This window comes from Lemur catta, chromosome 1 (genome assembly GCF_020740605.2).
Source record: "Lemur catta isolate mLemCat1 chromosome 1, mLemCat1.pri, whole genome shotgun sequence".
NCBI classification, from domain to species: Eukaryota; Metazoa; Chordata; class Mammalia; order Primates; family Lemuridae; genus Lemur; species Lemur catta.
Genome location: NC_059128.1, coordinates 54,020,478 through 54,037,606, shown reverse-complemented (window position 1 = coordinate 54,037,606; position 17,129 = coordinate 54,020,478). Strand labels below are relative to the sequence as shown.

At 37.4% G+C, this 17,129-nt stretch overlaps 1 protein-coding gene across 1 annotated transcript in view; it reads left to right on the top strand.

Annotated features, from left to right (window-relative positions):
• The window catches only part of TTC6 (tetratricopeptide repeat domain 6), a 170,893-nt gene that overhangs the window by 39,775 nt on the left and 113,989 nt on the right, over positions 1–17,129 (top strand). Inside the window, exons 3-4 of the mRNA XM_045568276.1 lie at positions 9,596–9,706; positions 13,312–13,518. Of these exons, the coding sequence (XP_045424232.1) occupies positions 9,596–9,706; positions 13,312–13,518 (318 nt within the window). The remainder of the gene's footprint in view (positions 1–9,595; positions 9,707–13,311; positions 13,519–17,129) is intronic.

The following is a 17,129-nucleotide window of genomic DNA, read 5'->3' as shown; positions in this document are numbered from 1 at the left end:
TGATATAATAATAATATATAATAATAATTATTCATTATTGCTATACTTATTTTTCTTCTGATTTTAAAAGAAGTTAAAACTAACACATATTTATGGGTCCTTAAAGTATCATGGGCCCCAGGCACTGTGCCCACTGCGTCTACTGGATCAATCAGCCCTGTCTGGAACAGGGGCATTGGGTTGAGGGAGGAGGACTCTTCTTCACCTCTTCATGGGACAGAATTAAGTTAATCAATTCTTTCATTGTTTACCTATAGTGCCCAAATCATTATTTTCTTGTGCCCACATCCCCATTCCCCTCCCAGCACATACCTGCTATGAATGAGGTATGAGTCTCATTGGGCTAGACCAGGAGACAGATCTGAGAGACAGCATTGCCTCCTTTCTCAGAAGACCAAGGCTTTCTTGTGGGGCTCTGCTCATCATGCCTAACTCCTTCATTCTTTGGGATGTTTTCCCAAGTGACTGTCCATATTCATACAAATGAGACTTTGGAAAGTCTGACCCATCAGACTTGACAGACCCACCATGACAAGACATGCCCAAACATATATGAATTCCACTTAGACTCAACATGGGGCTCCCCTCTATTTCAAAAACCTGAGGGTTATTTTTATTAATATTTTCCTTTGATCTAAGAATATCATTAGGAATGGAGAATGAGAATTAATAAGGAATATTCTTTTAAGCTGCCTTCTTATTTCCAGTGGCCGTGCCTCAAGTTAGGCCCTCATCAGCTTTCACCTGGATCCTTACAATGTCTTTAGGATCAACTTCCAGTTCTTATTCTCACTAAAGTTTATTCACCAGACATTAAAATTAATTTATTTTTTCACTAAAAATTTGGCTGGATTCCTTCTGACCACAAGATAGAGTCTAACTCCAAATTATAGATAGCATAGAGGGTCCTTCATAATTTGATCTTACTAACCTTACTCTTTTCTTTTGTCTTCTAATTTATTCACCAGTTGTATCAGTCAGCTAATGGTATGTAACAAAACACATCCTCAAACTTAGTGGCTTAAAGCAATATTATTATACCTCTCACATCTGTGCTTGGCTGGAGTCACCTACTCTAGGCTGTAGTCACCTAATCTAGGCTGGGTTTGCCCACCTATCTGGGAGCCACTTGGTTTGTTCATGTATCAGTGGATCAGATGAGGCCTCTGTTCTGGCTAGAGAATTTAGCTGGGCCAGCTCTGTTCCACGTGGCACATCTAGACCAGGCATATCCATGCATGTTTTCTTTTCCTGGAACCAGTGGTTTGATGAGGCATGTGCATCTCATACGAACAGCAGAAGTTCAATGGAGCAACTTGTAAGACCTCTTGAGTCCTAGGCTCAGAATTGTCATATCATTACTTTTGTCTCATTATATTGGCTAAAGCAAGTCACATGGGTGAATCCAGAGTCAGGAGGCAGGAAAATAAACTTTGCCTCTTAATGGGAAAAAACCACTATGGCAAAAGGTGTGGATAGAGTGAGAGGTGAAGAATTGAGGCTGTTAATGCAATTTACCACACCAGCCATCCACTGGACTTTAAAAATTTCCTGAACATATCATGTCTGTTTATGAAAGGGTGGTAAGGATCCATTCTAGGCCACTGTATTATGAGGAATCCTGGCAAGTCTATTCTTGCTAAGAGACTGTTGTGATGCTTCCTGCTTCTTGGTTCTGTGACTGCTGTGGTCCTTCTCCCACTGATTCTGTGAATCCTGACAGCCTTTCAATGCCTCCTAAATGATAAGAGTCTGTTTCTGATGCTCCCAACTGAGACCCTTGACTGAATCCCTTGATAGCTTGAATAAGCTCATAGCTCCTGCCCAGAGATTAGCCTTCTTGCTTCAGAAATTAGCAAAGTGGGAGAGGGGAAATTAAGGATATAGATAACATGGTACAAGTTCCCACAATTTCACATAAATGAAATGAATAGAGTGATTTCCCTTTTAAATTAGAATCTGGCTATCAGCAAAACCATCTTGGAGAACCAAGGAAATGTACTCAACCACAGGGTTCATCACCACCTCTTAGAAGTAGAGCTGCGGGTAGGGAGTGGGGGGGCCAATGTGAAGATACCTTCCACTGGCGAGATGGGGAGTGCAGTAAGTGGCACGTGAGTCTTTCTCCACGGCGAATGCCCTTTGTATCTACTGGACACATTTATTTCCTACTTTTCCCTTAAGAACCATTTTAAGGAAATTCTCCCTTCTACTCTAAATCTATCTTCCCCCTTCTTGCCCCAACTCCTTGGTACAAATTAACTTTGTACCTCTCTTATGACATATATTATTATTTATTTACACATCAATATATATGTTCTTTTAGGCTGTGACTACCCAAGTGATCAGAATCAAGTTTATTTTTCTTTCTATTTTTAGTAGGATGGATCAAATGAATGCCAAATTTGTTTTATAAGACCATAAACATCCTAGAGGCAAGATTATTTATCTTTTGCCTTTTTATCCTTCACATTACCTCATATAATTCCTTGGACTTAGTAGTCCCTCCATAAATAAATATGTGTTGAATGATGTAAATAAAAATATGCTTATTCTTGGAGCTCTGAATTTTATTATTGAAGTATTTATTTATGTTATTAAATCACATGTGAGATTAGGAGGCTTAAGAGAATATTCTTATGGATTCTTCTGAAAATTTATCATTTCTTCTCCCAGACCCATACAAGAAAAGTTTGGAGGAGATGGAATTTAGTATGGAGAAGAGATAACTGAAGGTTGATTATTGATGCTTTTTTATGGGTAACATTAATCAATTATTCTTCATCTTAACTAGGGAAAGAATGTACATTCCCTAGAATATAAACATAAGCTAGATGTTGTTATATAGAGATTTGTGTTTCTGAAGGGACTTACAAAATTTCCTTCACTGATTTTGTTTAATAATAGGACAAAGAACCATATTCTTTGTGTGGGCTTATGATAAAGTCTAGCTTCTAGAAAGCTTTTTGATTCTCTGTAATTCCATAGTTTTCACAAATAGTGTAGCAATGGCACATGGAATGTGTCTTTCAAAATTGCTGACAAATGTAATGAAATGTTAGGTGATAATATTTCCTGATGTATGGGATAATTATGTGGCATAAAGGAGGGTGTATTAAGTATCACTGAGTATATTTTGTTAGCACACTTACTTTGTGTTTTGCTTAAGGATCTAGCACAAACTACCTCACTTTTTAATGGGTTTTTCTAAAGCAATATATATCTTTTACAAAGGCTAAGAAAAATTATGCAATAATAGGTAATAAGGTAGAAAGCACGTACTTACCTAAAAAATAAAAATTATTATGTGATTTTGAGATCTTAGGTTCTCTCAGAAATGCCACAAAATATGTGAAGAGCTAGAATTTTACTTTTAGGACCCTTTTTAGTTATCAATTTCTGTGCACAAATCACCCCAAAACTTAGCAGCTTAAAACAATGAATATTTCTTATTTCACACAGTTTTTGTGGGTCAGAAATCCAGGAGCAGCTTAGCTATGTTATGTGATTCTGGCTCCAGATCTCTTGTGGGGTTGGGGTCAAAGTCTTGTCTGGAGCTGTTATTTGAAGACTTGACTGGGGCTGAAATATCTGCTTCCAGGATTCCTCAGTCACAAAAATGGCAATTGTTACTTATTGTTGGCAGGAGACCTTTAGTTCCTCACCATGTGAACCTCTCCATAGGACTTGAATGTCCTTATGACATGGCAGATGGCTTCCCCCAGAACAAGTGATCTAAGAGAATGCAAGATGGAAGTTGCCATATCTTTTATGTCGTAGCCATACACTGTCATTTCTGCTGTTATCTTATTGATTACACAGTCCTGCCCTATTCACTGAGGAGGTAGACTACTCAGGAGGTGGGAATCAAAGGGGATGCTCTTGGATGATGGTTACTAGAGCCTTTTTGTAACAAGATCTGCAAGTGGTACCAAAATTATTTTTGTTGAACATTATGATGGGTGAGCTGTGCATTAAGATGCTGAGTTTTATTTTAGTTAACAATTTTGAAAGGTTTTACAATACAAAACATTTAAGAAAATTGAGTTTATTATTTGACTCAGGAACAGCAAAAACAAAGTCTTTTAGACTTAGTGTCATTTGAGAAAACACAACAAATGTTTTCATCCTTACTCAGTTTGTGTTTTGAAAATTTTAATTTATGGAATCTTGTTGACTAAATAAACAAAAGAGGTATATGAACTTTCGAAATTCACTGGTACAGATGCATAATTATTTTCAGGTGGTCTTATATTAAAATATGAAATAAGAACTGTGTTCCCTCCTCCTACCTCCTGCCCCAAGAACCCAGCTTTTTCCCAAATTTATTTTTCAATAGCATAGTTCAAACTGTTGCATTTTCTGATATTTGTACTCTCTCCTCATCTCTCTGTATAAATTGGATCCCTGTTGAACTTGGACCCTGTGCATAATAATTATACTTGATTAAATACACTGCCTTGCATTTTGATCAATATTATTTCTAGTCTGTTTTCATCTCTTTAACTTGACTGTAAACTTCTTGAGGGAAAGAATCTTGCCTTATGCTTCCCTTGGATTCCTAGCCCTGAAGTGCTGTAGCACAGTGCTGCTCACATAGCTGATCATAACTCACTAAATAGTTGGTCCTTATTTCAAAGAGATGTCATATCTGACATAGCAGATCCTATAACCTAGAAGCAGGCATATTGACTCAAATTTCTCTATAGGCTTCTGAAAGGAAAAGCCTGGATTTTGTGTTGTCTTTTCCAGTATAAATGTCAACGAGTAAAGGATGGTGCATTGCCCAGTCATAGACTTGATCATATTCTGGAAATATTTTTCTGATTGCATCTGTTTTAGGTGACCTGCTTTAAACAAGCTTTTCATGAATGCCATAGTATTCATAGTGCCTTTTTTTTTTTTTTTTCCTAAAAGCATTGTATAGTTTTATAGCACAGGGCACCTATCAGAGAAGTGATATTATATAAAATAGAAATCTTAGTTGAAACACAGTGATTCTGGGAATAGTGTAATTTTTGAATAGGCTTAAGTAATAGACTATATTCTGTTAGGACTTTGTGGAAAAGATGCCACATGTATTTAGTTATAGTTTCTGTAGCAATTTTGATGTTTACATTTATATGACAGCCCTTCAAATGCTGTTGTTTTTTTCAAATTACGTTTTTCAGATGTTCCACTGAATGCAGGGGCCAGTTACTAAGAACAATCACATAAAATGTTTAATTAAAAATAAAAGTCAAAAGTGGTGAGAATGAATATGAAGCATCTCTGACACAGTCTTGTGCCTGTAAGCAGGATTCTACAGGCCAATGCCTTCAGGGTTTTTGCCTGCAGGAAGCGAGAGAAAGTCAATGAAAATCAGGGCAGTTTCTCAAGAAAGTAACCTGCGTGGACAAGTATTTGTTTAGGGCCATAAAATGGCCTTTTCTTTCCTTCTTTCTGAAACTTGAACTTCACAGTAAGTTACTTAAAGGCGGTACAGCTTGAATAAGTGCTGATGAAACTATAAATGAGTGTATGTTAGAAAATGCTGTTTTGTCCCATGTCACCATGGCCAGTGTCATTTGGGGAGAACCTGGATTGCATGATGAAGAGTGGGGGGCAGTTGCTCTCCCCACCCCTTTTAATGATCATTGAAAAAATATGGGACCTGCCTAATAGGCCAGAGGAACACTGCTGCCTCTGTTGCTGGTTCATCTGCTTGAAGCAGTTTAGGGGAAAGACCATGTGCTCTGTTTGTTTTGAATACTACACAGTGCTAGTTAGAGCTCAAAGCTCTGGTTTCAGCGTCTGTTAAATTTGGGCTTCTTTCAGATTTTACCGATCCTTTAAGTTCCTTCCAGGTTTGACATTTTGGATTCTAAGTTAGATGTCCCAGCTGGAAGTTGCTCTGTGAAACACATGAAAAATGTATCCAGGATTGTGAAGCTGGACTGCTCACAGCTGTATAAATTTTCAATTATTTATGGAGTTTAAAAATTTGTTCAATACTTTGCCAAACCTTGTGGAAGGTGTAGAAATATACTACTAGTAGTAGTTTATAACTCAGGGAGACAAGATAATATTAATGCATGTTAGATAAAATACTAATAGTATTACTTAAAAAATTTCTTTTTGACTTTTTTCTTGGTCCAAAATCCAAGATTTCTGATTCAAGTCAATTTTTATGTCTTAGTAATTTTTTTTTTAGTTTTGCTTACATTTCTTTTTTTCTTCATTTAATAAATTGAGGGGGTACAAATTGAATTCTGTTACATGTATATATTGTGTAGTGGATGAAGTCTGCACTTTTAGTTTCTGGAGCCGGATAATCCTGGTTTAAAATTTCCAATTATAATAGTGTATTTGTGTATTTTTGTTTTTAGATCTGTTAGTTTTTGTTTTATGTATTTTGAAGCTTTGTCATAGTGAATATTGTTATGTCTTCTGAGTGACTTGACCATTTTATTATTATGAAATGATCCTCTCTCTCCTGCTAATATTCCTTGTTTTGAAGTCTACTTAGTCTGATATTAATATAGCCACTCCAGTTTTCTTATGATTTGTGTTCACACATTATATCTTCCTTCATCTCTTTAGTATTAACCTATTTGTGCCTTTATACTTAAAGTAGGCTTTCAATAGTTATTATATAGTAGGCCTTTGTTTTGTTTTTGTTGTGGTCCGACAATCTTTATCTTTTTAATTGCAGTGTTTAGAACCATTTACATGTAATTATCGATATGGTTGAGTTTGGACTTACCATATTGCTATTTGGTTTCTAGTTGCCACTTGTGTTCTTTGTTCTTTTCTCCTCTTTACCTGTCTTATTTCAATTATTTTTTTTAGCATCCCATGCTATTCCTTACTATTAGCTTATTACCTGTTTCTCTGTGTTTTATTGTGTTAGTGGCTGCTATGGGATTTATAATATACATATTTAATTTATCTTAGTAAATAATATACCATTTCACAAATAGTATAGAAACTTTACAGTGGTAAAAAACTTTACAGTTCTTTTTCCTTTCTCCTATTGTTGTGCTATTGTTAATGTATACTTCACATCTATATGTGTTATAAATCTCACAGTACATTATTTTTTATCTAAGCAGTCTTTTTTAAAGCAATTATTAAAAAGGGAAAATGTCTTTCATTTTCCCACGTTTTTTTCATTTCTGTTACTCTTATATCCATTGTGTGGATTCAAGTTTTAATATATCTTTTCCTTTCTGCCTGAGGAATTCCTTAACATTTCTTGTAGTGCAAGTTTGATGACAGTGAATTTTTGTCACTTTTTGCTTGCTGAAGAGGTGTTTTACCTTGAGTTTTGAAAGATATTTTTGCTGGATATAGAATGCTATGTTGACAATTATTTTCTTTCAGTACAGATATTTTAAATATGTTGCTTCATTGTTTTCTGACTTGTGTAACTCTGGCAAGAAATCTGTAGTATTAGTTTGTAGTAATTGGTCTCCAATTTTTTTTGTTTCTTTGTACTTAATGTTTTTTTGGGGGGATTATTTATAAGATTTTTTCCTTGTTACTGCTTTTTATTATTTTTATTATAAACTTGGTGCTGTGTTCTTTGACTGCTTCTGCTTAGAGTTCATTGAGCTTCTTGTATCAGGGAGTTTATAGATGTTATGAAATTTGGAAAATTTTGGACCATTTTTTGTGCAAGTATTTTCTGTTACTTCTCACTCCCTTTTCTGGGACTCCAATTAAATATGTAGTAGATTGATTATTTGTTCATTTTATTTCAGTTTTATTTCTTTCTGTGATTCATTCTGCATGGTTTCTGTTGATATGTCTTCAAGTTAACTGATATTTTCTTCTGCAGTGTCTTTGCTGTTAATGACACTCAGTGACAATTTTCTTTTAGGTGATATATATTTTATCTATGGATGTTCCATTTGATTCTATGTTTTTAAATCTTACATTTGCTCCTCATTATGTTTACATTTTTATTTAACTTTGAGCATTTATAATATTTATATTAGAGGCTTGAGATCCTTATTTGCTATCTCCCACATCTCTGTCATGTCTGGGTCTTTTTCTACTGTTTTCTCTCCTGGTTGTGTGTCACATTTATGTGCTTCTACATATGACCAGTAACTTTTGATTGGATGCTGGACATTGTGAGTTTTACATGGTAGAATATTGGATCTTGTTGTCTTCCTTTAAAAAGTGTTGGAGTTTGTTCTGATAGGCAGTTAAGTTACTTGAAGAGATATTTTCAAGATTTATTTTAAAGCATTGCTAAACTCTAGAGAAGTCTTTACTCTGGGGCTAACTTAGCATACTGCTAATGTGTGATCGTTGTGTGGTTTATAATGAATGTATCATGTATTCTGCATATCTGGTGGGAGATCTAATGATTTCCAGCCTTGTGTGAGCTCTGGTAATTGTGATTCATAGCTCCTTGGTAATTGTTTTCTTCCTTGGAAGTTTTTCTTTGTCTAGCCTCCTGGGTTTCACCATTCATTGCATGAGTAGATTTTAGCCAAAGACTCAAGGAACCTATGCAGATTTATGTAGCTCTTTATCTATATAATGCCCTCATCTCCATACTGTTCCTTATAAATTCTAGCCTCCCTGTCTTCTCCTCATCTGATTTTTGTGTCTTCAACTAATGAGATACCTGCGCTCTGTTTGATTTCTCCCTCCTTGTGTCATGGTCTGGAAATTGTATCAGGCAGAAATCTGGGGTAATTGTAGCTTTTACCTTGTTTGTTTCTATTCTCTGTCATCACTGTTCTGCACTGCCTGTTGTCCAGGTCTAAAAGAGTTTTCCCCATATTTTGTCCAGTTTTATAGTTATTTATAGACAGAAGGCAGAAGTAGAATCTAATGGCCTGCATTGGATCCTTTTAATAAAGCAAAGAAAAAGTAGAGAGGTAAGAGTTTTAAAGCACAATGGGTGTTCAAATCTTGCTGTTGACATTACTAAAAGACTAGAGAAAAAAGGGGCCTTAAAAGGGCATGTAGTTGAATGCCACTATAAAGATGATAAAACTGAGGTGAAGGGAAGCAAAATATCTCGCCTGTTGATATCTGATCTGTGGCTTCACAGTTTGGACAGAACCTGGTTCTCTTTATTCCTGCTTCCTTAGTCATTGTAGTGTCCTGTCTTCTTGCCACCTTAACTGAGTAGAGAGTATATCATTGCAATTGGCATTAGTAATGGTAAAAAGGCCCTAACAGTCACATTCAGTGAGGTTTTATGTATATTCATATTCCTTCTTGCTCTTGGTTGGATTAAATTTTAGTTTTGCTTTTATCTTTCGTGTGTAGTGTTTTACAGAATCTGATTTAATAGCATTGTTTTATAGCATCTGATTTAATATTACCTCATTGTCTTATTAAATATAATGATATATCTACAGAGATCAACAATTTAAAAAGCCATGAAATTGAAAGAATTGATAAAAATATTTTTATTGTGCTTTTCACATAGTTCTCACTTGCTGCATGTTATTGACCAGCTTATATTTCTCTTCTGTATTTCTTATGTACTGCATTAATTGATTAACATTTTGTTATATCAAATAGTGTGCCTAGATGATTTTTAAAACTGTCATTATTTTAATTATTTCCTTTCCCCCTCTTCAAGGATATTCCTTTAATGGGAAAAATGTACGTCCAATCATCTCAGATGCAAGCAGAAACACCTCCGATACAAGCAGAGCAAGGACTACAGATAAGTGTTGAGGAGCCTCAAGTGGTAAAGCCTTTAGTGAAAATCCTCCTTTCCTATGCTAAAGTAATAGTCTGCCTCCTGTTACTTGAATGTTTATATAGAGAGCTGAAAAAAGATTTCCTCTGATTTATTTTAGAGGTATGTTTAACTGCGAACACTAATCCAACTCCTCCTTGGGAGTCCTGGCTACTTTGGCTCACTGTAGCTGGCAATCATAGACCTTCTGGGCTGAGGCCAAAACTCTTTTCAGAAAGGCAAGATTTTAACCACTCTTCTTGTTTAGAGACGTTCAGATCTAGAAGATAGTTGGAGAATTAATTAAAATTTATTAGCTTCTAAGAAAGCATCACTCTAAACTCTATTCTGCTAGAAGAATTGTTAAAATCATTGATAAGGACAAAATTTGGTTGAGAAATATGGATAGTTGGTGACAGTTCCTTTTAGAAAAAAAGCTCCCTGTTTATCCGTCATTGACAAAATCATAGCAAGATTCAAAATAATCCGGAACATATTCCCTGAGAATGGGAAGTGTCTGCCTGTGTAGAGAAACACACATTTACATAGAGAAATGATGGCACAATGACAAATTCCTTTACAAAGGATTCATAAAATGTTTTCATCAAATAACAAATTCCTTTGGTGCCTGAAAATATGGCCCCGTAAACATAAAATTGTGACTGTAATTCATTCTTAGGATAGCATATCATTTTTTCAAAAAGCGCATGGAACCTTTTCTTTTCATGAAAGCCATGAAAGCCTATATTATAATATTAGAGTTGCCACAAATAGTGGAACTACTAGAGTTTGAGATGTTTCTGGTTGAGACCATATCATTTTCTCCTTTATATTCTTATCACCTGCCTCAGGAGCCAGCATGTGGTGGCACTAGTAGCCACTTGGTAATAGTATGTAGATAAATCAATTGTGAAGCCTTACCATACATGCTATGAGCTTAAGACTGATATCTAGGTAGCTGCTTAGAGGTGACACCGTTTACAGATAGATAGCAAAACCTCTGATATTCTAATAGGTATAATAAGCTGCAAATACAAGATCAGTTAGGCTTAGCAAAATAGAAATCTTCATTAACAGAATAAACTTGAGTTAATACCATTTACTACATTCATCTAAAATACAAGGTGTCCCAAAAGTCTCCATACAAAGGAAAAATCCTGCAATGAATATTTTGTAAATAAAGGTACATTAGCTATGGTTTCCCATTTTCCCTGTGTATGGAGACTTCTGGGACCCCCTGTATAAGGAAATTTACCATCTTAAAGGAAATGATGAAAAAGGCCTACTATCAGGTACCTAGCTTAGACAGCATCTTGATTATTTAAAATAAAGATTTAAACAAAAATATCAATTTCTTTGCAAGTCTGTGGGAAAAACAAGCAATCACTCATTCTCTTCTGGCCACTGACTTTTTATGAGGAAGCTCACCACTACTTTAGAGATAAAATACCTTTTGACATGGTACCTGGTCATGGTAGAAGGGCTTTTCTATGGTGTCTTCCATTCCAGACACATTTTTTGGGGGGTGCCTACTCTGTGCCACAGAGCAGAACTCTGTCTGTCCTACCTGCCCCTTAGACTGCTCTGAAGCTTCCCTGGTAGTTCCCAGGCTGAGATCTGTGTGGGCAGCCCTGGGCAGCATGCTCCCTACTGGGAGGGCCTGCTCTTCCTCAGTGGCACCTGGTACCTGGGGCCTGGTAACTGGCACCTGCCCTCAGAACATGGTGGCCTCAGTCATGAGCATCTCAATGCCGCAAGCCAGACTTCTCTAAGTTCTTTGATGAAACTTGCTTCTTTTTCAAAAGGAGCGTTCTTAATGAAATACCTTTTCTTCTTAAGTACCCACCAAGTTCGAATATAACAGTGTTTGAACCATCATAGTGAGTGATTTCCTTACTTACTCCCCCAAAATAAAAAAATCATGAAATGTATTCATTCATTTCTTTTCCTATTATGTGCCAGGTATTGTTTTAGACATGGTTGATGCAAAGACAGAAAAGACAGTTCTTGTCCTGGAGGAACTCATTTAGGGAGTAGACCAGTATGTAAAGAGTCAAAGCATACTGCTATTTAATGAGTATTATAATTGTAGATTAGATAAAAATTGAAATAATTTCCTTTCATTCATTTATTCATACTTAATTGCAGACTGTCTATAATATGCTAGGTGCTTGAGATATAAAAGATAAGTGAGACACAATTTCTTTTGTAAGGAATTCTCAAACTTTTTAGTCTCAGGATACCTTTATACTATTAAAAATTATTTTAATAACCCAAAAGAATTTTTGGTTACATGGATTATATCAACCAATATTTACCATATTAAAAATTAAAATTGAGAAAAATTTAAAATATTCATTCATTTAAAATAACAATAAGCCAATTGAATATTAACATAAAAATATACTTTTTAGAAAAAAAATCTAAAACCAAAAAATTTGAGTGCGAAAAGTAGGATTGTCTTACATGTTTTTGCAAATCCAATGTCTGGTTTAATAGAGAGCTAGATTCTCATATCTGCTTTGACATTTAATCTGTTGTAATATGTTTTTATGGTTGAAGTATATTAAGTAAATCTGGTTTCATACAGATTGGAAAGGGAGTCATATTTTAAGAGCCTTTTTACATAATTGTGGACACTTTGTTAAGGCACCAACATTTTACAAGTGGTAGTTTCTTAAAGATTAGTTGCAATGTGGGATTCGAAACCATATAAATGAACTTGTTGCATATCATGACATTAAAATCCATTGATCTACCATGCTCTTTGAATTAATCTTTTACCCTGCGTGATTTTGTAACTTTGTTCCTCACTAGTAAAAAGGGTTAATAAAATCGTTTTCATAAAATGGCAAAGTAGATACACTGGGGCAATATGTGTTATAGACCCTGCTCCTGTTTTCTCTGAGAGAGTGTAGTGAGGAAGCCAGGAGTGGAGAAATTCAAAGGAAAGGGAATGCCCAACAGTGCCAAAAGCTATGGAACATAAAATGATTGAATTTATCATAGGTAGACATTATAGGGGCAGGGCCCATAGCACATATTGCCTCAATGTATCCACCTTGTCATGTAATAAAAAGAGTTGTATTAACCGCCCCCCCCATTTAGCAGTGAGGAAAATGAGGCTAAAGAAGTTCAAGTAACTTGACCAAGATCAAGCATCTATTTATTGACAGATCCAGGGTTTGAATTCAGTCCCATCTGGTTACAGAGCTCTTAATCTTTCCATGACATCATCCAGTAGCTTTATAAAAACATAAGCTCAATATTAAAGTTTCATTTTACAAACTTAAATTTCTTGGTCCACCTATCCCTTCTCGCAAAATAAAGAAACTTGGATGCTATTTGTACTGTATGCCATCTTTTACCTGTAACAACTGTGAAGTGACTATATTTTCTGACACAAGGACCAAGGACCACAATAATTTGCCAGCCTTCACATTTTTCTTAAGCCAATTTGAGTTTCTCTTTATAAATCTTCAGAGGAAACTTGCCACCACTGCTTACTTTCAAACATGCATTATCATATTCATTTTGTTGTCAACGTTGCATCACTGAAAACTTTGGAAGGACCAATAAAAAAAGCCTTCTTGTACATTTACTTTTCCCAACAGAGTATGCTTAAGGAGCTTCCTGAAGCCATGTCAAGTATGTTCCAGACTGAACAGGAGTGTACAGAATGGGGACCCTTAGAAACAGAAAGCACAGTATTTAAACCTCAGGAAATTTCGGAAGTTCAGCCAGCAGTGGAATTAAGTAAACCTTTGGAAGATGGACAGCCCAAAAGTGATGCAAAAGCTGCCAAGCAGGTGTCTTTAAAGGTAAAATAACTATTTATGTTGGAAACACTTAGAGTTAATGAGAGTCGAGGATGTGCAGGTGTGAAGAAATGGTCCAGGCAAGGGCCAAAGTATGGGGTGGGGGGTTCACTCTGAAAAGGGGGCCTCAGAAGTAAAAATTGTCCATTTAGGAAAAGAGAATTTATGCTTTATGAGGACTTTTAGTCTCAACCCTAATTGCAACCCTGGGGGGGGGGCAAGACAGATTTTCAAGAAGGGAAGGAACCTCAGGTATTTCAGAAATTGACTAAAAATCTTCTAGTTGGTGAGTGCCAGGTGCACTGTCTGGAGAATGGAGGCGCTTGAGGCTCTGACTCAGGGGGATGGGCGGGACACGGACAATGTATATAACCTGAGCTTTTGTACCCCCATGAAGAGCTGAAATAAAAAAAAAAAAAATCTTCTAGTTACCATATGGAGGGAGTTAGGAACTGTAGTCCAAGGACTAGGACTTTTATAACTTTATCGCATTTAGGTTTATACTAATCCTTAAATCATTTTCTATTGTGAGAATGTTTCCCAGATTCATTTTACTTATGTATTATTTTCATAATTTTTACCATATTTGCATATCACCCTACCATTACAGTAGTCCCCTCTTCTCTGTGGTTTCACTTGCTGCAGTTTCAGTTACTTGCAGTGAACCACAGTGTGAAAACAGGTAAATACCATACAGTAAAGAAAGATATTTTGAGAGAGACTATATTCACATAACGTTTATTACAGTATGTTGTTATAATGTTCTATTTTATTATTAGCTATTGTTGTTAATCTGTTGTAGTGCCTAATTTAGAAATTAAACTTTATTAGAGGTATGTCTATATATAGGAAAAAATATAGTATATATAGGGTTCAGTACTATCTGAGGTTTCAGGCATCCACTGGGGGGTTTTGAACATATGCCCCATGGACAAGGGAGGACTACTATATGTACTTAATACTTTAATTTGAGAGAGTCTCTGTTTGACTTAAATACATTTATTTAAAAATATATTATTATTGGTATTAAAAACCTGCAGCCCCTTCTCCTTGAACCACAGCATATCGCCTTGGTTGTCACCAGTTCCCCTCTCCCTGGCTGGTTCAGACAGATTCCCCTTCTTGGGTAAACAGCCTTCCTGGTCAATCCCTCTACTTCTGGGCCCCCCATCCCCACCAATGACTATGTTCCTACTATGCTTCACCGAAGTCAACTGGCCATTACCAGTTTTTCAATTTTTGCCCAAGACTCTCAACTCTGAAACCTGAGATTTATCTGTGACCTTCTTCTTCCTTTTCTGTTCACATATAGTCAGTTTCCAAGGCCTAGATCCTTCCCAGACATGATTGCTTATGTTTTTTCTTCTCTTTTCTAGTTACTCCATCCTAGTCTTGGTCCTGTTGACTTTATGTTTGGATTAGTGTGTTGTCCAATTTTTCTTCATTTCTTAAGCTCTACTTTCTTAGGTTCATCCTGCATCACACTAGCCTATTGATCTTCCAGAAATAATAAGAAACAAGGAAGATACACAAGTAAGAGTTGACCAGAGAAAATCCATCACTGCTTTCAGGGAGAAGGGACTTACCCTGTGGTTGGTGATTGACCCCATCAGCAGTCATGCTGTTTTTCTGAAGCTTGCACTTTGGTTTTTCTCAGAAGCATTTTATGAAGAATGGTGTGACCAGAGAGACTTCATGAATGGATTAAGAGGACTCTAAATTGAAACCAGACATATTTCAAGGGGAGGAGAAGAGAATGTCCTGTAAGATTTTATGGTTTATTGTTGTGGCATATTGTGGCACACATCAGAAATGCCATAAAAATAGCACTGGAAGTATTCCTGTGACTCATCCCACCAAGTCTTTACCAAGAATTTTATATTTATTTATTTGGGTTAACATTTTAAGAGCAATTGTTATCCATAAACTTTGTCCTGTATATGGACATGTGAGACCATAAAGTTAGTCTCTAGCATCTCTGGCACAGGAATGAGGAACAACACCCTTCAGCAAGCCAGGTCAGATTGAGTGGACAAGAAGACCTTTCCTGACATAGCCAATAAATAGAAATAGCACAAAGAGGTGATAAAGGAGCAATGCAGGACTTCAGTTGCTCAGATATATGCCTGAAGGTCTTGTTGAGCAAAAAAGTAAAGAATTTCATCATTCCTTACCTTATTGGCCCTTTCTACTCTTATAAGCTCATTAGTAACAAACGAAAAAGAACTTGGAAAGACAAGATGGCTGCCCAGAGACACCAGCTGCCAGATCATCTCAGAAAGAAAGAAAAGTTTTAGATGAAAAAGGAAAAACAAACAAACAATAATGGATCAGGTGTATTTCTGAGGGAAAAGTGCCAGAGCATACAAAAGATTCCACAGGATGAAGTTACCAAGAGCAGAACAAGAAGGAGCAAGATATCAGCAGAGGACAACTCCCAAGAGGCTTGGAGTCCAGCAAAAAGGGTAATTGGAGCAGTTTTTTCCTCCCTCTCCCACATCTCTGGCAGTCAGCAGGCTCCTGAGCTGCTGGAGAACTTTTTACCCTCATGAGCCCAAAAGGTGCTGCTGCCAGTGAACTGGGAGCTTCTTGAGGGCAAAGTACCAGCCTGTAAGCCCCCTTGGAGTACTTCTAGTCATTACAGACCCAACCTGAGATGGCAGGAGCCATATTGCTTCTGTACCCACCATGTGCCTTTGTCTTCCCCAGGGGGGCTTCAGCCCATCAGTTTTCGTCTTGCTTGTTCCCACACAAATATTTCCCAACTCCAGTCCAGACTTCAGGAGCCACAGGGCCGGTGGGTCCCAGGGGATCTGCATTGACCCCAGAGCCTGGATATTCCAGGAGGGCTTCCTTCTGGAGAGAGGGACAGAGATGACCAGAGTGCTAGCTTTCCTCCATCCAGATTTTTTTCCTCCCTTTCCCCTCCCTTGACTGCAGCTGCCAAGAGAGAGGATTGAGCCAGGGCTCTCAGGAGCTGCTGCTTCCACCCTGTTGGTGCATACACCACACTGGGGCTTCCACAGAGAGGGGGTCTCAAACCTCTCTTCTTAAAGACCTGCGGAGGACTAAGGGTTGCCCAGACTGTGAGCTCCTACTCGCTAGCCCTCCCCAGTGCTGCTTGCCCAGCTGCTCCATCAGAGTGTCTGAAGTGGAGGGACATCAAACCTGCCTGACCACCCCATAGGCAACTTGGGACCAGAATGCTTCTCTCTGGCACAGTCAGGAATTGGTCTTTGGGGACCTGGAGACAGGCCTGCAGGCCAGATCCCATACCCCAGAACTCAATTGTGTTGCTTGTGAGCACTGAGGGGAGATTTGTGAACTAATCTCAGGAGGCAAGGGATCCCCCATAGGCAGAACTGAAAAGAGTACAGTGTGTATTCCAGTCACAGTGCACTTCTAGAGCACGCCTCCTCCCACAGGGAGGCTGTGCTCTCAGCCCAGGGTGGGATCCTGGACAGGGAACTTCCTGGCCTACAGCACCATCATGGAGTTCAGCTAGTTTGAGCTCTTGCCTCTGGGCAGATGCCAGAGGGAGACTACAGAGAAGAGGGGGAGGGGGAGGAGGAAAACCCACCCCTGACAGCCAGATTGTGAATCTCAGATGACTC